At 40.2% G+C, this 24,983-nt stretch overlaps 1 protein-coding gene across 1 annotated transcript; it reads left to right on the top strand.

The window, feature by feature from the left end:
- The first annotated feature begins 3,645 nt into the window (after positions 1 to 3,645).
- On the top strand, positions 3,646 to 15,203 carry KCNK18 (potassium two pore domain channel subfamily K member 18). The gene is made up of 3 exons (XM_053308991.1): positions 3,646 to 3,865; positions 5,208 to 5,351; positions 14,422 to 15,203. Exons 1-3 carry the CDS (start codon positions 3,646 to 3,648, stop codon positions 15,201 to 15,203), a joined length of 1,146 nt encoding a protein of 381 aa, XP_053164966.1.
- The last annotated feature ends 9,780 nt before the right edge of the window (positions 15,204 to 24,983 follow it).

The following is a 24,983-nucleotide window of genomic DNA, read 5'->3' as shown; positions in this document are numbered from 1 at the left end:
TCCCCCTCTCCCCACCAGCCTCCTTTCATGCCCATATTGGCCGTTTGGCTGGCTCTTCGGCCCATTTGGGCATCCCCCCTCTGGCTCGGCAGCCATTTTGGAGGCTGCCGCGCCTAGGCAATTGGCCTCTGTGTGACCACTTGCTTGACAATGGGCCAGCTTGTATGATACTTCCCTGGCCCATGTGATTAAAAGGAGGAAGCACAGAGTATTCACCCATCATCATATGATCTTATAAAACAGTATCTTTTAAAGCGATAATTCTCTTATATTTAGAAAGGGGAGGGAAACTCTCCCAGTCTTACTGCAGTATAGCATCCCTCCAGAAATGGTTGCTGGTGTTTACCTTTTTAGACTGTGAGTGCCTTTGGGACAGGAAACCATCTTCTTTATTATTTATCTTTCTATGTAAATTGCTTATAAATATTAGCAGTAGTATTTGTAGTAGGTAACTTTCACAAATCCTGACTCCCTTCCAACATGTTCCTTTATTGCATGGAGGGGGCTATTTGTTCAAAAGGGCACTTTCTACATACTTCAAATACTAGTTTAGATGAGTAAAGGGACATGCCAGGATGGCATTGGGATGTCTGTGGAAGACATCACAATGGACGTGCTTTTGGTACATCTCCTTCCAAGTCACATGGGCTGCTAAAGTATCTGAGCCAGCCCACTGAATAGTAGCAGATTGCTGAAACCGTTAGCCCACATCTGTTCCAAGCCAAATGAGGAGAGTATTGGAAGGAGGTGGGCTGAAGCGATAGACACAGAGAAGTGGAGGGCAAGAATTATTTTCCACTTCAGGCATTCAACAAGCAACATATCTAGGGAAGACCTTTGTCCTCTTGCCCTTTAGAACTTTCAAATGATCCAGGGGACTACACTTTGGATCTTCAGCAGAACTAAGAGGCATGCTGCCTTATAAATAAGATTGGTTTTATTATGCTCTATGATGTAAAGCACAAGTCTTTGTAAGTCATCTTGAGCTTTGGTTAGGCTATTGCAATTTCCAAATAAATAAATATCGTAGGAAGTCCACATTTTAGCAGTAATGGAGACTGCTTTTCAGCTACTTCATCCGCACTTAGCAATGCCAGGAAATATGTGTGATTGTGAACAGATCTGATATAATTACAAAAGAAAATCACTATGCTTTTAAAATAAATGGAAAGAACAGCCCAGCTGTTACTATAGGGAGAAGAAAGCTATAGTTTAAGAGCTGGAGTTAGACTTGGCTTAATCTCATTCTATGGCCTCATTCACACATAATGCAGAACTTATTTGCAAAATCAATAACTTTGCAATAAAGCCTCCACATCTCTAGCATCTTTTAAAAAATCCTTAAAGACTCATTTTTTTCACCCAAGCTTTTTAACTAGACTATAGTTTTAAATTGTTTCAAGGTGTTCATTTTTGTTTTAATTTGCTTTATGTTGCTGTAAGCCACCCAGAAATTGACGTTTGGGGTAGTCTACAAATTTAATAAATAAACAGATAAATAACTGACTGAGTTGCCCATGACTGTCTGAAACTCTGAACCCATGCCGAGGCAGGAACTGGAGGTTCACCCAGGAGCCTCATTCAGACAACATACCAACCCTCAGTTACACTTATCTGAGGCCAGCATTTCTCATTGTCAAAATTAAAGAAAATCCTGAAACCATGGTTCCGCTGTCAACTACAAACTGCAGATTGAACTCTTTAAGTTAGACAGGTTGCTGGAATCAGACCTCCGGCGACCCCATTGTGCCATCCAAATGTGACAACCTGGAGTTTGTGCTGAAAATTCTCCCACAAAAACACCCCTCATCCCAATGTATTTATTTAACATATTTTTATACCACCCATAACGTACATCTCTGGGCGGTTTACAACAAAAAATGACAACAGAAAAATTAAAACATTGGTTAAAATAAATGACAGCAAAAAGTTAAAACATTAGAACAGTTTAAAATTTTAAAACAATATTTTAAAACAATGCTGAAACTATTAAAACGGTATTTAATTAAAAGCCTGGGTGAACAGATGTGTCCTTAAAGATTTTTTAAAAATTGTCAGAGATGGGGAGGCTCTTATTTCAGCAGGGAGCGTATTCCAAAGCTTCAGGGCAGCAGCGGAGAAGATGAGCTGGTGGCAACTGCAGTCGGATCTCTCCTGATGATCTCAATGGGTGGTGGGGTTCATGATGAAGAAGATGTTCACTTAAATACCCAGGGCCCAAGCCATTTAGGGCTTTATAAATTATAACCAGCACCTTGTATTTTGCCTGGAAACTTATAGGTAGCCAATGTAGCTCTTTCAATACAGGAGTAATATGGTCTCTCCGTAATATGGTCTCTCCATTTCACAAGAAATGGTTGCTGGTCGAGTGATGTGCTCAGTGGACGAGGAAAAGGGGAGGGGAGAGATTGCTGGCAGAGGCTATGAAACTGGAGATGCTGGATCATCTGCAGCATGATTCTTGGCTTCCGAGGTTAAGCTCAGGTTAGCCTACCCACATATTTGCTTGTCGTCCAAATTGGGCCAAACTGTCAAATTGAGATGTGTAACCAATATTTGAAATTTGCTTGTCAAACCAATACTTCTCTAACTGAGGTTTGTACTGTGACTGAACCCACACTCTCCATGAACTACTGGTTCATTCCAGGCAAGCCGGCCCCCTTTGCAATCAGGACCAATGGCAGTTGAAAGACAGCACAAAGCAGGCTGGGATAGCATCCAGGGCCTTGCTGGGAAGTGAAAACGGGGGGGGGGGGGGTTCCTCTGGCTCTGCTCATCTGCTTCCAACAAACAGAGATACGTGACCATCTGTGGCCAACTTCAAGTTCTCTCCATATCTCAGGCTGAGGGAATCTGAGGTTTCCCACTATATATGAAACTGGCCGATATGTTAGATTTCAATGGAACTACAGTTTAATGTTAGACTTAATTTAGGCTGGACTTGCAAATTCAGACCCCTGCAGGATTCTGACCTAGTGCACAGAACAAATGTTCGGATGATGTCTTGGGAGTCGAGGGATAGTGAGACTCGTGTGTGTGTGTGTGTGTGTGTGTGTGTGTGTGTGTGTGTGATATTTTGAAGTCCCTGGAAAATAATAGCCATTAGTCCATACAGTGACAGAGGTATAGCAGCTCTCTCGGAAGATGTTGCATCTTCACTCTTTTGGGAATATCCCTTACTATACACAAATTCATTATATGCATATGTATGCCCATTATCTATACTTTGCAGTTTGCCTTCTCTTACTGGAAAAATAGTTTCTGTTGTTGCCAAAGGACAGGGCTTACTTAGAAAGCTAGAGCACAGAAATGACTCCCTCCTTTAAATATCAGATGACTTTTTGGGATCCGTACAATAACTGGTCATCTGTATGCATTACAGCTTTGGGGATCAATAGTCACTCTGCATGATGTATTATCATCTGACAGACATACATTTTGTCATGATTAGTTGCAAGCTCTAGCAGGCTCCTCCGGGAGTTGTAATAACTCCAATTACAAAACCAAGAACTCCTTAAACCTGAAACAGAGAACTGTATTCCTTTGGTCTCAGGCAGATGGTGCTTTACTGGAGTTAGTGCTTTCACTTTTTCTCACTGCCCTTGAAAGCAGTGTCTGGTTTTTCCAATACAAATTTTTGTGAGGATGCAATCAAAGTCATCTTTCCCCCAACAAGAAAAAAGGACTTGCACCCAGGTGTTTTGGACTGCCTTTCCTCATGTCTGCTTCATCTGCTTCCTAGTGATCTATGCTTTGCTGGGGGCTCTCATGTTTTCTCATGTTGAAGGCAACAGAGAGAGCAACGAAAGTGAGGCATATAGGACTTTTATGCTGCATCTCTGGAATCTCTCAAAGGATTTGTCAGGTGCGTTTAACATCAGCAGATGTAGTCAATTTAATTTGTCATAATTGTTGCAAGTTCTCTTTTTATTTTGACTGTCTTGAGTCAATTTGGGAGCCTGGGATGAGGCAACAGATTGCATTGGTTTTTCTTTATTCTAAAATATCTCTCGTCCTTGGGGAAATCTCTGCTGCTATATGTCCAGCATACCTATATCTAGTTTAGGAACAGAGAGGTATGCATATGCCTTCCACACCTTATGATTTTTGTCACAGTGAAAATCATAAGGTAGGGCTTATGAGATTTTTGATGTGAGAAAAGACAGTGAATAATTTTTAGGCTTCTATTAATGCTATCTTCACTAGTGATCCTGAAGTGCCTAGCAGAACACTGCAATTCTAAAATTAGATCACAATTACATAATTTTCCTTACACTTTGTGTACTCCTGTTTGGGCGCATGAGATTACTTTAGATCGATCACCATAGGATAAACTGTCTTTAGACAGGAGCACAATTTCTTGAAAGAGATCAGAGAAATGATATTCTGTTAAAATAGTTCTGAATTTTTCTCTTTAAATTTGTATTTGACTTTTTATTTATAGGATTTTTGTTTGTTTTTATTTTATTTTGCTCTTTTTCTACTAACCCCCACCATTTTCCCTATGTCTTCATTTAGTGCTTAGTATAGGGAGGGTCAGCCACCTAACGGCACAGCAGGGAAGTAACTTACCTAGGGAACCGGAGGTTGCTGGTTAAAATGCCTGCTGGTATGTTTCCCAGACTATGGGAAATACCTATATCGTGCAGCAGCAACACAGGAAGATGCTGAAAGGCATCATCTCATACTGTGCAGGAGGGAGAAGTGGTAAAGCCCTCCTGTATTCTACCAAAGACATCCACAGGTCTCTCTGTTCACCAGGGGTCGACACTGACTTAACGGTGCAACTTTACCTTTATAGGGAGGTACAAGGCTTAATTTGGGCTTGGGCTCAGCCCTAACAAATGTTTTCAATCCTGGAACATGTAAAATTCCATGAAAATACCTCAAGCAGGTGCAGAATGCAGAATTCCATGAAAATACCTCAAGCAGGTGCAGAATGCATTTATAGAGAGCTCACATACAGAAACTGAGAAGGACTGCCAGATCAGAGGCTGTCATTTTTAGCCAGACTTGAGTCCCAACATAACTTTTCCTATAAATTAAGCACTGGAAGAGGTGTATGAAAGAAAATAGTGCAGGTTTCTCAGTTGCCTGAACCTGGCATAGTTCCATAGGACTTAATGGTAAGTCACTGCTGAATGACAAGCATGCACGTTATGGTCCATAATTTAAATTGTCACCACATGTCACTTTCTTATGAACAGGAAATGAGACCTCAAATGAGAAGTTTAAGGAAAGAGCCCATGAGCTGATCAACAAAATTAAATTGCACTGGTTTACCAATCCCAAAAAGAAATGGTCTTTCTTGGGCTCTCTGTTTTTCTGCTGCACAGTGTTCACAACAGTGGGTAAGTATGATTTTCTTTACAAAGCATTTCACACAAGATATATTTGTATCCTCTGGGATACAAAGGCAGTTTCATTTCAAGATACACAGTGGATTGGGGGCAGCCAAACTTTAAATATGTCATCAATATGTTTTTGTTTTTGTGGTCATTGGGAACCCTGATCCAGATCAAGACCATTGTGTCAGATTTAGCCTTTGTTCCTTACATCAGGGCTGCCCAACTTTGGTCCTCCAGCTTTGTTGGACTATAGCACCCATCATCCCTAGTCACAGTGGTCAATAGGGATGATGGGAGTTATAGGCCAACAATAGTTGGAGAGCTACAGTTGTGCAGCTCAGCCCTATATAGTGTGAACCAATTTCAGTTCTTCTGTGGTTGCTACATGTACTGGGCGTGAAGCTGCGGGTGCTTGATCTTATCAGTATACAAGAAAAGAAAACTTTAAAGGGGACTAGTTGTGCCTTAAAAACTAACAGATGTCATCAAATAATCTACATGAATTTAGGAATCTAAGGCTGTAATCCTATGAACACTTACATAGATGTAAGTCCCATTGAATTCATTGGGCATGAGTAAACATGGATCTGACTGCAAGGCTACAATCCTGTGTGCTCTGACTAGGGAATAGGTTACATTTAATTCATCGGGATTCACTTCCATAAGCATGGATTGTGCTGCATTGTATCAAGGACCATTTGGAGGCTATACATACCATACGAGTATAGTCTAAAGCAGGGCTGCACAGCTTCAACCCTCTAGCTGTTGTTGGACTACAACTCTCATCCCCAATTACAGTAGCTGATAGTCAGGTATGATGGGAGTTGTAGTCCAGCATCTGCAGAAGGGCCAAAGGTGTACAGCCCTGGTCTAAAGCATGGCCTGGGTCATGACCCAGCCACACAGAGGCCCATTGCACATGCACAGTAGCCTCCAAAATGGGTTCTGCGATGAGGGAAAGTCTCAAAAAGGGCTGAAGGCTGCCCAAACTGGGCAATTTAAAGCAGAATGAAGGCTGGCAGGGGGAGGGGAACCTCTGCGGACCCTCCCCCAGCCTCGGAGAACCCCCTGGAGAATCCCCCAGAAGGGCTAAGTACAAAATAAAAATATTTTTTTAAAAAATATTTGCAAACCACCCCCCCCAACAGCCGGCAGGGGTTCAGTTCGATGTCGAGCCAAACAGTGTGTGTGTGGGGGGGGGGCGGGGCGGGCGGGTACAGCTCAACATTGAGCTGTCAAACTGAACCAGTTTGGATTTGAACCTGTTCACACATCCCTAGTTATAATCTGTTCCTTGAATTACACCCAGAATAACCCAGCTGTGAAATGACAAAAACATGAATGACAGTGGCCAGATCTGCTATCTGCTATCTCCCTGGAAAACCTGAAAAGCTCTAGCAGCCCAAATCCTATGTATGTTTTCTCACATTTATGTCCTGTGTGTTCAGGGGTATTACTTCCAAAAAAATGAACACATAACTTTTTTTCTGCAAGAGATCAATAAGGATACTGTTTCAGAATCTGAAACACCAAAGATCTTCCAACTGCCTTTTATGCTCTGGATTATTTCAGACTTGTTTATTCACTATGCAGTGCCTTCGATCCAGGTAAAGGCAAGAAACCTTTACATACATATTGAACTTTGACACACGATCATTTGGGGCTTGTGAAGAGCCTAATCTAGATTAGGGCAGAGGTGGGGCAGATGCCCAGAGCTGCCACTGGGCGCCACAAACCCCTTTTGCACACAATCATGGCAGCAGTGAGCACAGAGCATGGGAGTCTACCTACCTGATGATCAGGGGAACCTTCCCACAATGCACTGCGCTGCCAGGAGAAGGGAAAATCCTCATTACATCAAAGCCACACTTTGGCCACGTGGGGGAAGAGAGCAGGGCAAGCACCATTCAAGCAATTTTGAATACAAGATCGTAGAGAGGGCTATGCAGAGCAACACATTGCTTGTTCACAGCCCAGCAGCTGCAGCCCTCTCTGAAAAACATGGCTAGTAGATGCCAAAACCAGAAAATGGAGCAGAAGGTAGACAGATACTGGGACCCCTGCTGTGCACTAAGTTGGGTTAAGAACCAGGTTTATTTGCAGGGTTTACCAGTTTCGGCAAGTCTGGATTTGGGAGCATGCCATCCACACAATCACCTAACGAGGTTAGTCCGCCACTAATCTGGGTTAGCATTGTGTATCAAGGCTCATTATGTTAATACATATTATGCTAATGATATGTGAGAACTTGGATCTAAAACTTGTGAGATCAAATCAATATAGATACAATGCAATCCTATGCATCTTTAATGGAAACAAATCCCAATGTATTCAGTGGAGTTTAAGATCGAAGCATGAGTACATTTATGGCTTCTATAGATTTTTCAAAACCTTTGACAGTATGGTCATCCAACAACCTTCTGCTGGGTGGGGGGAAGTGAGGAGAGAACTTCCCCTCCAAGATGATCTAGCGACGATCCTAGCCACACTGGCCCATGACCGGTACTGCCACAAGCATTCTGGAGGCTGGGAAAATGTCTCCTGGCCTCCAGATATCCCATAATGCACCATGTGATGAGCATGATGCACTGAGGAATTCCCCTGTGAGTTAGGCGCTCTAGGCTCCAGGCTCTGTGTATGCTTGGGCTGTGTGTAGCCCGAGCATTCACATGACCCCTATCTGGATAAAAAGGTGCCCTTGAGCCCTTTAACCCAGATAAAAAGTTGGGTTAAATTCCCAGGTTACCCGGGTAGGCAGCGCCGGGATCAGCCTTGATCCTGACACTTCATACAAGCAACCCTGTCCAGGTAGGACTGCCCAAGCCTGGGTAAGGCTGCTTGTGAGGACAGCCTCAGTACCTGGACTCAAAAATACCTTTTTCCTAGTCCACATGAGACATTTGACTTTTCTGTGAAAAAAGAAACCCTGCTTGGATGAATGTGCTTACTGCAGGCAGACAGATGCCGCCATTCCCAACTGCTTGGTATTCAGCTAGAAGGATTTCTCCAGGCTTCTTAACCCTTTTCTCTGAGAAGCAAACATCAAGGAAACCTGGTTTACCAGAAATAATCCTTCCTGCCACCCCCCAAAAGGCTGCATCATCTGACGGCTTTTTGAGTAATTGAAGCCAAGGGGAGATTCCTACCTCTGGGATACAAAGGCAGTTTCATTTCAAGATACCCAGTAGACTGGGGAACAGGGAGATGAGGGCTTAGGGTTTAAGACCACGGCAAAAATTCTCCTTCCATTACAGCTAATTTATGGTATGAACTCATTGACTGTAGTATCAGATGATGATTTGCATGTGTGAATTAGCACATAGATTAACACAAAGATAACTTTAATATCACTATACTTTTAAATGGAGGCAGTTTAGGCATTGTGGAATAATCAAGTTATGATAACTCAAGTGATTTATGTGCCAACACATAAAGCTCCTCAGATGGGAGGAAAAGTCAAGTCAGGCTGATGCCGGTAGATAGATAGATTCTTTATTTCAGTCGTTGACCAGCATAACAGATGCAGGTATGTTTTGGGTTTTGTTAGAAAGCATATAATGTATTAATTATGCCTTCATAGCAATGCCAGATAGAATTTTAATGCCTCTTTAAGTGCTTTTGCTATGTGCATCATTGATACTCATGTTGTATTTCCCCCCACAAAGATTCTTTATCTCTGAAAGCATTGTCTTTATATGGCTAATCTGAAGTTTAGCCATATACAGACAATGCTTCAGGTTAGTCATTGGTATAGCTGCATTCATTTTTCATTTTCTAGGCTAAAGGAAAGGGCAATTTATTTATAGGGGCCATTTCAACAAAGAATGAAGTCTTTCCCAGGATTCAGACTGTGAGAAATACTTCAGTCTGCAATGCCAGATACAGAGTAATTCATGTATTTTGTTCTTCTATAAAGTGATGACATGTGGTTTATAGCAGCAACAAGCAGCAAAGGAAAGTTAACAGTTGGATTTATCCTCCAGGTTAACATAAAGTAGGGTGGGCTATGGTTAGATTTTTCACTACAGAAAGTCAGTCAGAATGTGGTACCTTCAAGAACCAATTACATCATCCCCCTTCATTACATTACATCATCCCCATCCCCCTACATCATCCCCCTACATCATCCCACAGCAATGGTGAGTTTGTTGCTGATAGCTGCCATATTGCTGGTCCTGTAGCCTGAAAGCACACCCACAAGCCTCGCCCCAGTGATGATGTGCAGAGAAGCCTCACCCTCATGCTGTTTACTCTTGCAGTGTTTGTTACAGGAGTAGGGCATCTTACAGGGGTAAGGCTTCTGAGTGCCTTAGTGCTGGGCGAAACTAGCAGGTGTGTTCTCAGGACACGGCACTCGAGCACTAGGTGTGTGCATGGAACTGGCTGTTCCAGTTCGGTTCGAGTCCAAACCAGACTTGAACCTGTCCGTCCAAGTCTGGTCCGGCCCCCATCAACCCCCCCCCGGTCTGGTCTGGAAACGTTCGCAAATTTGTGATTTGGTTTTTTTAAAAAATACATGAATTTAAAGTACCTTTAGCCCCTTCGGGGGGCTTCCAGTATGCCGTGAGGTGGTCCACGAAGGCTCCCTCTCCCCTCACCAGCCTCTGAAGGGCGCGACCCGAGAAATTGGTCACTTTCAAAATTTATCACCGCAACCCGGGAAATTGATCGCTTTCGGCCCGTTTGGGCCTCCATTTTGAAAAAAACAAAATGGCCATTGTGCATGCTCAAATGACCTCTGAGAGGCCCTGGGTCATGCCAGGGCTCGCAGGGGTCATTCACGCATGCATGGCGGTGGCCAAAATGGCTACCGCCATGCACTACAGAGGCCCGAACAGGCCGAAAGTGATCAATTTCATACAGGAAGCCCCCAAAGGGGCTAAAGGTAATTTAAATTCATTTAATTTTTTTTTTAGTATCATGAGCATGTCCGGAGGTTTGGTTCCAGTCCAGACGGAACTGGAGTGGTGGTGTTTGTTTCGATCCCGAACCCCTGAACATCCTGACCAAACCTCCGGACCATCGAACCACCAGACCTGTTCATGCGTCCCTATCGAGCACAACATTAACTAACTTTTTTTTTAAAGAGTGCTATTTTGGCAAACAATTTCATATCTATGGAATCACAGCAATGGCGAGTTTGTTGCTGATAGCTGCCATATTGCTGGTAGATGCCATATGGGTTGTTTTTTAATCTCATTAGGAGCTATAGTCAGAATACAACAAGGGAAATCAGAAAATAATCTCACAACTCATGAAGTAAAATAAATGTTTCAATGAAAAAATATTTTAAAAATAAAGTAATTGAAATGCAATTGCAAACATTAGTGGCTGTTACATGTTCTGCAGTGAAACAAGGGCAATGTAAAAAACTGCCTGTGGAGTTGCATAAGAACGCTTCTGCGCTAATACATAAGCCTGTGCAATCACACTTCCACAGCACTATTTATTTTATTTTAGTTATTTATTTGTTTTATATACCACCCCTCCAAAAATGGCTCAGGCCTTTTTACAACAAATAAAAACAATTTAAAATCAATTAACAGTTACTGGTGACGAAATTCTTTTAGGTTGCTATCAGAGTAAGATCTTGTTTAAGGTCTAATTCATAGGAGCTTACTGTTTTATTCTGTTTACTATGTATAATATTTTGTTTTAATGCTCTTTTTTTGTCTTTTGTATGGCCTATGGCTGTAATAAAATTGATTGACTGATTGAATTAACAGTTAAAAACAAAACAAAACAAAACTAAGTTAAATCATTTTAACATTTAAAACATTAAAATCAAAATCATTTAAAACCAGCATTAAAATTTAAACCATGAATCTAATTAAAAGCCTAGGTCAATAAATGTGTCTTCAGCACCTGTTTAAAAGTTGCAAGATATGGGGAGGCTTTTATTTCAACAGGGAGTGCATGCCAAAGTCCAGGGGCCGAGCCGACAGCCGCTTCCATCTGGCCCCTGTGCACACATGTGTCGGCATCGGGCATCCTCAAGCAGCCTGTCTGAGCTGTGCAAGGAAGTGAACAAGCAATGATGCAGGGCAGGCTGCATGCAAGCAGCGGAGAAGAAAGGAGGCAGAGTGGCCAGCACTGACTGCCCAACAGAGCACTGTACACACCCTCTGCCCTGTCCCCACTTACTGGTGTGCTGAGCCTTTGCCTGCCTCCTCTTCAGACCTAGTAATGGAAGGTATGTAGTTTCTCCTTTGTGGTTATCCTGCCCCCCCCCTTTGTATATTTATGGAACAGCTTGCCATAGGGCTTTATATCAGACACAGATGTATGGCAGGGTGGGAGGGCACTGTATATATAAATTAAAGTGGATTGGTTAATCCATTGATTTTAAATATATATTTTTATTTTTAAAAACAATAAAATAAGTGGCTTGATCCATGTTAGAAAATTACAAAAACTTCTGGAACTGAAGCACTCCCTTGAACCGCCATTCTACCTCCATGTGGAGGAATCTGCCCTTTGTCTTCTTAAAAAAGTGTAAAGCAATCCCTTTTTGCTCCACCCTTTAGCTCTCCTGGAATGGATTGGCATAGGGCTTTGATATTGAGCACATACAGGTGAGACTCGGAAAATTAGAATATCGTGCAAAAGTCCATTAATTTCAGTAATGCAAATTAAAAGGTGAAACTGATATATGAGACAGACGCATTACATGCAAAGCGAGATAAGTCAAGCCTTAATTTGTTATAATTGTGATGATCATGGCGTACAGCTCATGAAACCCCCAAATCCACAATCCCAGAAAATTAGAATATTACATGGAACCAAGAAGACAAGGATTGAAGAATAGAACAATATCGGACCTCTGAAAAGTATAAGCATGCATATGTATTCAGTACTTGGCTTGGGCCCCTTTTGCAGCAATTACTGCCTCAATGCGGCGTAGCATGGATGCTATCAGCCTGTGGCACTGATGAGGTGTTATGGAAGACGAGGATGCTTCATTAGCGGCCTTCAGCTCTTCTGCATTGTTTGGTCTCATGTCTCTCATCCTTCTCTTGGCAATGCCCCATAGATTCTCTATGGGGTCAGGTCAGGCGAGTTTGCTGGCCAATCAAGCACAGTACACTGTATACTTTTCAGAGGTCTGATATTGTTCTATTCTACAATCCTTGTCTTCTTGGTTCCATATAATATTCTAATTTTCTGGGATTGTGGATTTGGGGTTTTCATGAGCTGTACGCCATGATCATCACAATTATAACAAATTAAGGCTTGACTTATCTTGCTTTGCATGTAATGCGTCTGTCTCATATATCAGTTTCACCTTTTAATTTGCATTACTGAAATTAATGGACTTTTGCACGATATTCTAATTTTCTGAGTTTCATCTGTATTTAGGGCCGAGTGGGAGAGCTCAGTTAATCAATTTTTTACCCTACTGCAATAAAGCTGCCAGGAAAAGTTATCTTAGAGTGCTCAGTACTAAAAGTGGGCATTTTGCAGGCCAGTTGAAGCGGGTATATGCACAGAAGTCTGTTCTGCATTAGGACTGCTGCTGTTGAATTGGAACATATGGCATCAAAACTAGCACATCTGGTCCTATTCCATCCCTTCGTTTTCATTTTCCTGCTCTTATGAATGTGATATTTTGCTATTGCAGCTGATCTAACAGAAGAAAACAAAAGGCTTTTTAAAAGACACTGTTAAAAATAGATATTTGTTAGAATGCCAATACCTCATAAATATCAGAGTAAAATCATCTTGTGATACTTTATACAATGTACAAATCTTTGCAATGAGGCAGACTCTAGTAATAGTTAAGCCTTAACCAAGAGTTCCTGTGCTAGCAAACAAATCAAGGCAGTGAAATCAGTAACACAGGAAGGCATAGCCAATCTATTTGTTTAGGGGTCTTTGGAGAAGCCAAGATTTGAAAAAGGAAATGTGGATATATCCCTTTTCATGGCTGATTGTAACCTCAGGCAGAATTTGCTAGTATTTGGGTGGACTCGATTGTTAAGACCTTTTACAAGAATGCAGAGTCTGGGCTAAGCCCTTTTGATTACCATGATTAAGAGATAAAAAGGAACAAAAAAAAAATTCCATACATTTTGAATTATAGCAATTAACATTCATCTCTAGCCTATCTTTGAAGTCTACATTATTGGGCACTTCTTCTAGATGTGAAAAGGGAAGGGAATTTGGAGTTTAAAGACCACACATCAAGTTGGAAGCAAAAGTCTAATGGAATCTAAAGACAGTAGGAAGTTTCAGCAGCAAGAATATGTTCATTTTTAAAGGCTAACTATGAAATGTTTGGTTTACTAACTATATTTCTTGAACAACTGATTGACATACCTGGTGACAAATCTCACCACAAACTGCTATCTTCATGTACTTTGCTAATTGCTTACAGTGTAAAGCAATAACATTCCCTTGAGCCAATGTCATGAGCTGTATGTACTATTTCTGAGAGGAGGAGGAGACACAGAGAATTTTGTCAAAGGGATGGTACAACACTAAGATAATAGTGTTGTGCAAGTTTGCACTGTCTAATTGGTTGATTTATCACCATGTATTACCAAGAGGTAAAGTATGCTTACCTCTTACTGGAGCTGATCAGCCACTGGTATCAACCAGGAATTAACAGAGGTCAGATCTTTTGTGGGGTAGACGGTCCACAAGTATTATGTTGCAATTATATTTGGATATATGCATAAAGAAGAGCTAAGGATGACTTCTTAAACTGTCTTACTCTAAATTCTCAAAAATGGAAAATTGCACCAAAATACCATAGACAAATTTTACATGAATTTATATTTCTCACCATCCAGTCCCACACAAAATGTATTTTGGATGATATATTGCATGATGGAAAGCTAAATTATATATAAAATTTGTCTGACATATTTCTCTCTGCAATGCAAATACCTGACTTTAAGAAATAGAATGTCTGTTTTTATGCTTCACATTGTGAAAAAGCAATAGAATGGGTTTATGGGAAGGAATTCTGTGCACATTTTATCAGCTTTGCTTTAACTAAGATGCCACAGAAAGTAAATAGAAATAGTTCAAATGAAACTTATATTATTTTGGTTATGTTTGGTTTCAGGTTATGGTACTATCTACCCTGTGACAAGACTTGGGAAATACTTGTGTATGCTGTATGCTTTATTTGGCATACCTTTAATGTTCCTGGTTCTTACTGATATGGGGGACATATTATCTACATCTTACAATAAAATCAGACAACTGCACTCAAAAATATTCACCAAATGGTCTTTGGGATCCTTTTGTAAGAAAAACAGAGAATCAAAACCAGGATCATCATCACTTAGGGAGAACAAAATAGTCCTTCATGAACCTTTAACTATTACAGAAGTGCTAAGAAGTCATTCTTCCCTTAAAAGGAAGCCTGGTCAACATAATAATGCCATAATGTTTGAAATGCTTATTGCCAAAGAAAACCAGTTTCTTTCACCTCCAAAAATACAACGATGTCGTTCATGTCCTGAACTAGATAAAGAGGCAGTGATGGATCATGTTGTTGACAATATAGGTAAAGAAGTAGAAAAGCTGGATGTGCCATTTTTGTTGATGACTCTCATTGTCTTTGCCTACATTTCCTGTGCTGCTGCCATTCTTCCACATTGGGAAGATGAATTAAACTTTGAGGATGCTTTCTATTTCTGCTTCATCACCTTAACGACCATTGGTTTTGGTGATATTGACCTGAAGCATCCCCACTTTTTCTTGTTTTTCTCATTTTATATCGTGATTGGCATGGAAATTGTCATGATTGCTTTCAAGATGGGCCAAAACCGGATCATTAATCTGTACAAAAAACTGATTATCTATATTGGTCAGGAAAATGTTCCTCACAAAATGGTATGAATATCCACCTAACCAAAACTAGAAATAGCAAATTTCAAAGTCATGTTCTTAGACAGCTGCATTACGTTCAATTGGGTGTCTTGCATTTCTAGCTTTGTTTTTCCAATGGAAAATCGTAAGTGGAGTAGATTTCTCCATGGTCCGTGGGAATCTGCTTTAAACAAGTGGAATGACTACGCAGAGGCCAAATACACATGATAAGCAAGGGCTTTCCCCCTTGTAAGGAATAAAACTATTCTTTGGTACACTAGTAATGCATTACATTGAAATGGGTATTTTGCTTTACATTGAAATGGGTGTTTTGCATTTCTAGCTTTGTTTTTCCAATGGAAAATCATAAGTGGAGTAGATTTCTCCATGGTCCGTGGGAATCTGCTTTAAATAAGTAGAATGACTACGCAAAAGCCAAATACATATGATAAGCAAGGGCTTTCCCCCTTGTAAGGAATAAAACTATTCTTTGGTACATTAGTAATCTCTGTGTTAGCAATGAACTATTTTAACACCAATATTTATGTTTTTAGGGATATCCCCACAATTTGACTTTCTCTCCATTTGCAGTGGCAAAGCCAGAATAACTGAATATCAGCTACATGTTGAAAACCCGTGTATCTACAGCATAGGGCATCAGATATTATAACGCCAGAGATATCAAGCTATAGAATGCTTCCTCACAGATCAGTTGCCAGTCAGAGCGGTTTGTCAGATGGAGACAAGGACAAGAATTGTTTTATTAATTTGTACAGTCCTTCAGTGTAGGAAACTGGTGGAGTGGAGAGTCAGTAAAGGAGATTCAGGAACATAAAGAATAATTCAGTTATGCCAGCACTTTGAAGGAAGAGCAACAGTGATGACACTATTTTTCTAAAGTCTTTTCAGCTCTGCTGCTCTATTTTGTAATTACCTTAGGGTGTATATGGGTGTGTGGGAGATCCTTTCCCTCATACATCCAACCTGTCTGAGTTTCATAGGAAGCTACCCCTAACAAATAGGAAGGTGGACTCGTTCTTATTCTGAAAAAAGCTGAAGAGATCACTTCCTGATCTTTTCTCAGTTTCTGGCATTGTGGGCTTGGCTTTATAGCATATTATGCTAGGCTGATAACAGATGGGTTGGGTGCTTTTTGCTAATAGCTTTTATGCAATGTAGAGGTGAGGGGCCAACTGACCCCATGTTCCCCAGAGCTGGAGAAATGAAATATGGCTGAAAGCCAAAAATTACTTGTATTTCCAAGCACTCAAAATTAGAAATGTTGCAAGTTTGTGTATTAAGGATAATGAATGCATTTCTCCTATTATCAGCAGTGCAATTCGAAGGCATACAGTTCCACGGTCTTTCACAGTGATATTCACAGTGATATAGAGTCTAGTTTTAAGCTACATCATCTTCATATTTGCAAACAAGCAGCATGTTTTTCCTAGACCTGTAGCTACTGCCTAGCAAAGATTTTACCAATCCCTGTGAGTGCATGCAACTAATCTGAGATAATGTTCTGAGCTGTAATTACTAGGATATTTTTAGAAAGACAATTTTCCACACATAGTCAGTGTTTGGATGACACTAGAGTCCAAATCGCTTTAAATTCTCATTCTGTCCAATAATAACTTGTCTGAATGAGCTGACCTTTTGTCATTTACCTCTGTTGTCCTCATAGGGAAATATCACATCTCACAAAGATGTTGTGAAGATTAAGTAATTCATACTTCCTGAGTACCATGAACACAAACAGCATAATAATAATGATGATGTATTTATATGTTACAAATGATATCAATTTATATGTTACAATGATAATTACTCCCATATTCTTGGAGAAGGCCTATGTTTCTCTGCCTTGTAAGCATATACAAATCCTTAATAAAACAAAATTTTGGTTGTCAGAGAGTTCTCTAGGGCAGAACACAAGTACCCCAGAGGGTGAAGCCCTGCCGAAGCATTACTGATAAATCCATTGTCCATATTTTTAAACCCTAGCCTCAACTTTAGCAATAGGCAATTTTAAAGGTGAGTAATTTAATTGTACTGTTTGACATCCTGACTAATGTAGCACTCGTGTATCAAAGGAAGCCCCTGTTCCCCTGCTGTTTTCCAGAGTCAAGTGGCACGGCACTTGTGTGCAGGGGCTGATATTGGTCAATTTTCCCTTTCCTTTGTGCCACCCAAAAATATGTCCCTGAGGTCTATGCAGCCCCTAGGGACATATTTCTGGGAGTCACAGAGTGCTTCAGAGGGAAGGGGAGATTGGTGAAAATTTCCTCTCCCCATGTGACCAGTCAACAAATGCATGTGTGCTTTCTTTGCTGCATAAGTGCTGCATTAGTCAGGATGTCAGCCACTGAAGACCTCTTATACAATGGAGTTAGCTAATTTTTTTCCCAGCATAAGAAGTGAGAAATTACAAATGAATGTAATTTCTGAGTTATTGCTATATTTACCTGCTGTTAATACCTTTTGTCCAGTATAATAAGCAGTTCACTATATGTTTGTCATCTGTAGTTTCAGCAAACTGTATTTAAATAAGTCTATGCCAATGATACATTGTCTTTTATTCTCCTCAGACGCATGTGCCAACTGTACACAATAGGAGCACAGCATCTGTTGCTTACCTTTAAAACTTTTGTCTCTGACTTGTAAACTATAAGGGAAGAATACGATTTTGAGTGAAGTCAGATGGTCGAATATGTTTTATTTGAAGAATAATATATGATTTCCTGCTTATTGTATATGGACAGTCATTCCAACATTCATGATTATTTGCTAGTAATTAATTATGCATTGATGATATGATGTACTCTGCACTATATAATAATAATAAAGAACATGTCTGCATCATGTCATTCTGTCTATTTCATCTTTAATATCACACAGAAGTTTATATTCTTATTTGAGGAAGAATAAAACCCTGAACAACATATAAATTGTTGTTTAGTTACTATAGCTGAATTTCTTTCAGGATGTCTTATACTTTGTTGTACTCTTCCAAAAGTACCTCTTATGTTCTTCTGCTATTTGAAAGTTCAAAAACAAGCTTTCACTTAAAATTCAGGTTGTGTTTTCAAGGAAAGCATCAAGCCATAAAACATTGGATGGAAATCACCCTTGATATAAGAACATGGTTGTGTGTGTGAGCCCTGAACTGTGACTAACCAGGAGAGGGGCTTGTGGTGGACAACTCATTGAAAATGTCAACTCAGTGTGCACAGTGCAGCAGCTGTGAAAAAAAAGGAAAATTCCATAATAGGGATCATCAGGAAGGGGACTGAAAACAAAACTGCTAATATTAAAATAACATTATACAAATCTATGGTGTGGCCACATTTGGAATACTGTGTACAGTTCTGGTCACCATATGCCAAAAAGGATACTGTAGAACTGGAAAGGGTACAGGAAAGAGCAACCAAGAGGATTATGAGGTAAGCTACAACATTTGAGGCTTTTTAATTTAGAAAAAAGGCTGCTAAGGGAAGACATGGTAGAGGCTTATACAATTATGCATGGTGTGGAGAGAGTGGATGGGGAATTCTCCCTCTTTCATTATTGAACTGGCAGGAAATTTAAGACCTCCAAAGGAAGTACTTTTCCACACAGATCATAATTAATCTATGGAATTCGCTACCATGGGATGTGGTGATGGCCACCAGCTTGGATGGCTTTAAAAGGGACTCCTGTAACTTCCCCCTACTTTCCCCAGAGTTCAGAGATCAATATTTAAATTAAATGTGAATGCAAATTTAATCATTAATAATGATTTTTTCCTACAATTTTTAAAAACACACATATATTTAAATAATAATGTATATAAGAAATCCAGTTCCCTATTCAGAACGGTAAACAACCAAACAAAACAGACAGCAGGTTTCACCTATTTCCTTTTCAATCCTCACAAGAACAAACAGACACTCCCAAATTTCTCTTCAGTTATGAGGCCTTGGTCGCTTAGTTTCTCTGGCTCCTGATGCAGACTCCACACCTAAGCAACAAGGTAGAGCAGGAAGCTGTTTTTCAGTTCTTCTTGTCCATAGTTCAGTCTTTGTTATTTCTCCTGTTGTGCAAACTCTCCTCCTAATCTCCTCAGTTCTCTCACTCTCAGGAAGAAGAAAACCTTTTCTTCACAGAAAATCTCTTCTAAGGCAAAATCTCTTACCAGGCCAAAAGTAATTCACCCCCTCCCTATACAACAGAAAGCTACATAAACTCAAGGTTAAACTTGCTTAAATAAAACCATGGAGGCTTATCAATAACTACTAGTCTTGATGGCTATAGGCCACCTCCAGCCTCAGAGGATGGATGCCTCTTAATGTCAGTTGCAGGGGAGCAACAGCAGGAGAGAGGGCATGCCCTAACTTCTTGCCTGTGGGTATCACAGAGGAATCTGGTGGGCGACTTTGTAAAACAGGATGGTGGACTAGAAAGGCCTTGGACCTGATCCATGTTCTTGGGCTCTTCTTATGTTCTTACATGACTATATTGCTACATAAAATGCTCTGGATGGCGGAGTTTAAAGAAATAGTAGCTGCTAATGAAGCACTTACAATGGCAGCTGTGGCAAAAGAGTTAGCAGTGGGGTGACAGCTTCAGGTAGCATTGGGGAAAGCATGCCTCTAAGTAACCTGTAGACCTTACAAAGATATGTGGGTGAAGCTGAAGCGACTGCTTCGTGAAGAAAAGTATGCCAAAGAAGTTTTGACAGAAGTGCTAAAAGAAAAAGGATTAAGGTAAGAGTTTTTGCCAAATTCCTTTCCTCAAGTATCCCCTAGGTTAAAAAGGAAAAAAGAAAAGAAAGTGCTACAATTGACAAGAATTAGAATCAACCTTGCGCTATTATATATTCCTGGAGGGCAAAAAAAAGGGGGGGGGAGGGGGGGAATGTCAAGGCAACCATCATAACAAAAAGAGGGCTCTGTGTGGGAAGAGAATATTACCTGCTAAACGCTCCCATCTTTCTTATGTTAATGGAGTATGATAATAAACTGATAAAGATTGCTCTCTAACAAATGCTTTAATTGTGTTCCAAATAATTATCTAATCCATATTTAGAGCTGATTAATGTGTTCTTAAGATAGATTGGCAGAAAGATTTGCTACCACATCATTATTTTTGCCATATTATAAATATTCTGTAGATGAGCATTGCCCAATATATAGCTACATATGCACATATTATTATTGTTATAATTATAATTATATCAAGCTAATTATCAGGCCCTTTCCAAGAGTCTAGGATAACAAAGGAAAAGTTAAAGATATCGTCGTAGTATTCATGCTGTCCCAGGTAATTGATGTGTTGTAATTTTATTGATGCATTATTATTATTTATTTACACAGTCAGACAGGTGTTATTGACTGGTTTGTTTTATCCAGATATCAAGTCCTTCCCAAGGACCTGGGATGGCTGAATTTTATGGTCAATGTTGTTGCTGTTAATATAGATATCGTTGCAGAATATAGGCTGTTCCCAGTAAAGCTGCTTTTTGTAATTGGCCGATGGTGATTTCTGTGGCCCCTATGGTGTTGAGGTGCTCTTCAAGGTCTTTTGGAACTGCACCCAGGGCGCCAATTACCACTGGGATTATTTTGGTCTTCTTCTGCCACAGCCTCTCAATTTCAATTTGTAGATCTTTGTATTTTGTGATTTTTTCTATTTCTTTTTCTTCTATTCTGCTATCCCCTGGTATTGCGATGTCGATTATTTTAACTTGTTTTTCTTTCTTCTCGACTACAGTTATATCTGGTGTATTGTGTGGCAGATGTTTGTCTGTTTGTAGTCGGAAGTCTCATAATATTTTTGCATCTTCATTTTCGACAACCTTTTCAATTTTATGGTCCCACCAATTGTGGGCTACAGGTAGCTTGTATTTTTTGCAGATGTTCCAGTGTATCATCCATGCTACCTTGTCATGCCTTTATTTGTAGTCAGTCTGTGCAATCTTTTTACAACAGCTGATTAGGTGGTCCACTGTTTCATCTGCTTCTTTTCAAAGGCGACACTTGCTGTTTGTTGTGGATTTTTCAACTTTTGCTCTTATTGCATTTGTTCTTAGTGCCTGTTCTTGTGCAGCCGGTATTAAACCATCTGTTTCTTTCTTCAAGTTGCCATTCTTAAGCCATTGCCAGGTCTTGGTGATGTCTGATTTTCCACTTATATTGTGTAAATATTGACCATGCAATGGCCTATTTTTCCATTTTTCTGCTTGGCACTTGACTTTTTCTTTCTTGTAGGCCTGCTTCATTCAATTGGTGTTGTATAGTTTCTCGTTATTGACCATTTGAAGTGCATCTTCTTCACTGTCCATGATATATTCTTCAAGGCTTCTTTTCTCCTCCTCTACTGTTTGATGGACTTGCAGCATTCCTCTTCCACCTGAGCTGTGAGGGAGGTATAGCCTATCTACATCACTGCGGGGGTGCAGAGCGTGATTGATGGTCATTATTTTCCTGGTCTTACGATCCAGAGCAGGCTTCCCCAAACTGTGGCCCTCCAGATGTTGCTGAACTACAACTCCCAGCATACCCAGCCAAAATAAGTTGTGGCCAGGGATGCTGGGAGTTGTAGTTCAGCAACATCTGGAGGGCCACAGTTTGGGGAAGCCTGATCCAGAGTCTCTAGCTCTGCCTCGGTCCAGTCTATTATTCCTGCAGTGTATCTGATAACAGGTATAGCCTAGGTGTTAATGGCTTATATGGTGTTTCTGCCATTGAGTTTGGACTTGAGGATTTTTCTAACTCTCCTGATGTATTCACTTCCCGTTTTTCTTTTAACTTCAGTGTGTACAAATTTATCAGCCTGGAGAATGCCCAAGTATTTGTAATGTTCTTTCTCTTACAGGTTCTTGATCTTGCTTCCATTAGGCAGTTCTATTCCTTCTGTTTTTCTTATTTTTCCTCTGTTCATTATTAATGCAGCACACTTGTCTAGTCCAAACTCCATTGCTATATTGTCACTGAATATACGGACAGTGTTTAGCAGTGATTCAATTTCTGACTGGGACTTTCCATACAATAGTAAGTCCCCTTGGAAAATACCTCTTCTAATGCTAACCTGTCCAAGTGTCTCGCCATTGATAGTTAACTGTGTACTCCACATGCTCATTGCTTTTAAAAATAAATATCTGAATGTTTTTGCTGACACCAGTTGTTTCTAAACATTTTAGTATCCATGATGTGAGGCAATGAATCAAAGGCTTTCTTGTAGTCAATCCATGCAACACTTAGATTGGTTTTTCTTCTCTTGCCATTTTCTAAAATCAATTTGTCAATCAGCAGCTGGTCTTTTGTGCCTCTGGTGTTCGGGTGATTTCCTTCCTTGAAGCTGTTTGTTAGTTAATAAGTGTTGCATCACTTCATCTGCTATTATTCCAGTTAATAATTTGAACATGGTTGGCAGGCAGGTTATCGGTCTATAATTACTTGGAACTGCAACTTTTGCTGGGTCTTTCATTATGAGATGAGTTTTCCCAGTTGTTAGCCACCTCCTTGCAAAATGTGATTGAACTATTCTGATAGTTGTTTATGAAGGCATGTTAGGTGTTTAAGCCAAAAGCCATGCAGTTCATCGTTGCCTGGCGCAGTCCAATTTTTAATTTTCTTTGCTCTTCCACTTATTAATTCTGGTGTTATTATTAGATCTTGAATTTGTTGGTTACATCTTTTGACCTCTTTCATCCAGCCTGCTTTTTTATTATAATCTATTGGATTGTCCCATAATATCCCCCAGAATTGCACTGTTTCTTCTTTATTTGGTGTTTCTACGTTTCTTGCAGTTTCTCCTTCTGTGCTTTGGTAGAAACGTCTCTGATTCAACTGGAATTGGAGATTCTGCCTGTGTTGTGTAATTCTGGCTTCGTATCTGCTAATCTTCTTTGACACTGCTGTTATTTGCTGCTTTATTATTTCTAGGACTTCTCTAATTTTCCTTGAATCTAGGTGGTATTTTTGGATCAGATACTGTTTGGTGTTTTCATTCTTCAGCTTCTTGTCTTTCATATCTTTCAATTTACTAGCACCTGATCTAAGCCTGGAGATTTTATTTTCTAATCTAATCTTCCATTTAGGTAATGTAGTGCTTTCTTTTTTTACAGGTCCATTGATCTTATATCCGAGCTCTTGTGTTGTTATTGTTGCTTCACTGTACATTAGTTGGTTTGTTTCTTGCAAATTATTGGTTGTTATTTCTGCAAGTGCAGCATTGACATCTTTTAATGCCTGAGCAAGTTGTTTTTTGGCAACTGTTTTTAGAGCTGGAAGTTGAACCTTGGTGGTTGTTTGTTTCATGTGCTCAGTTATTTTTTGCTTTAGTTCTTGTTGCTTTTCTGTTAAAAGGCATTTGGGTTTTTGAGGTGAAGGCAAAGGGGTGGTTGCCTGCTTTTGATTTTGAAACAGTTCAGCAACAGTGGCATCCTCTGTTTCCAACATCTCCTCCACCTGCGCCTGAGCAACTTCTTCAGTTGGTGGTAATTCTTCTTCCATATCTTGAGCCTGTGTTGCTCTTTGCAGTTCTTCCAGCTCAACTCCTGTGAATACTTTATTTCTTATTATGAATCTTCTCTGGTCTGCTAGCCTTTGTTCTGTTATTTCTGTATCTGGATGCTTCTCTTTCCAAATTTGGTACATTCTTTTAAAATAACCTCTTCTAGTTGGACTAGACTTGTAATAGCAGATCATTATTTCCTTGCTGGCATTTTTCATATATTTTGTTTGGTTAAGTGATGTTTCTTCCAGTAACCTTGCAGTCTCCAGCCCTGGTTGCTCAACTGAAGATCCCGAGTCCTGTAGCCTACTTGCCACCAGATGTCCAGGGACTCCAGCACCTGGCGCGGTCCTTGTTGACCCGGGTGACGACCGATCTGGTATAGATTGATTAAAGTTACATCTCACCATATTGTTGATGGGAGAGTCACTCTTCATCTGGCTCCTCTGGTGAGACCTGTCCAGTATGGTTGGACCTCTGGCATAGCTCTCACCTTCCTCAGAGTACACAAGCCCCACAACCACGCCAAGGTAGTGCTTCACTGGGGGATGATGATGATGATGATGATCTGACATCCAGACGAATGCTATGCCGCCCCAGCATTTTCTGTCACACAACAGGAGAGGGGTGATTTTCAGTTTTCTTCAGTTTCCGCTTCAGCCACCCGTGCTTCCCAAAATTATGTTCCTGAGGACTGCAGGATCCTTAGGGACATAATTTTGGGAGGCACAGGTGTCTGCAGGCGAGGGGGAAGATTGTCCCTCATTGTGCATCAGAAAACACTGGCACATCAGCACAGCATTAGCCTGAATGCCAGTCATCATTATTTTTGTGTTATTATTTTATATAAAATATTTGATATTCTGCCTTTCAGACTGAGGTCTTACAAGATCATGCATGATCTGAAAATAGCCCAAATCTTATAGTAACCCTAGGAATTTATGAATGAATTACAGATAAAGCAACAATCATTCCTGAGATGTAATTAATTATACTTGAAAGTAATTCCTGACATAACTATTAGATGAACTGTTGGTATTACATCAGTGTTGATTTGTCTGATTAGCAGACAAATATTTCTCCTCCTTCCATCTCAAGGCAAGTCATTCCCTGGAGGCCCAGTGAACTGCAATAAGTATACAAAAGAGACAGTTGAAATTGTTCAGGAGAAATTCCAGTCATGTTTGTTACTTAACAATACCTAGGCACAGATGGCAAAACAAATGAATTAGCTTTCTTTTCAGATTATAGTTTACCACATGGTACCTGAGAGATCTCCAGAAGCTTTTTTAAAGGAACATAATTCAGGCTTAA

This window comes from Hemicordylus capensis, chromosome 3 (assembly GCF_027244095.1).
Source record: "Hemicordylus capensis ecotype Gifberg chromosome 3, rHemCap1.1.pri, whole genome shotgun sequence".
NCBI classification, from domain to species: domain Eukaryota; kingdom Metazoa; phylum Chordata; class Lepidosauria; order Squamata; family Cordylidae; genus Hemicordylus; species Hemicordylus capensis.
Note: the sequence above shows the minus strand (reverse complement) of the source record. Positions and strands in the feature narration are given on the sequence as shown.

Excerpts from the sequence above, each read along its gene's own strand:
- KCNK18 (XM_053308991.1), top strand. The coding sequence starts at position 3,646 with ATGCAATCAAAGTCATCTTTCCCCCAACAAGAAAAAAGGACTTGCACC. Across the intron at positions 3,866-5,207 it reads TCTCTCAAAGGATTTGTCAG|GAAATGAGACCTCAAATGAG; the intron begins GTGCGTTTAACA and ends TCTTATGAACAG. Across the intron at positions 5,352-14,421 it reads CACAGTGTTCACAACAGTGG|GTTATGGTACTATCTACCCT; the intron begins GTAAGTATGATT and ends GTTTGGTTTCAG.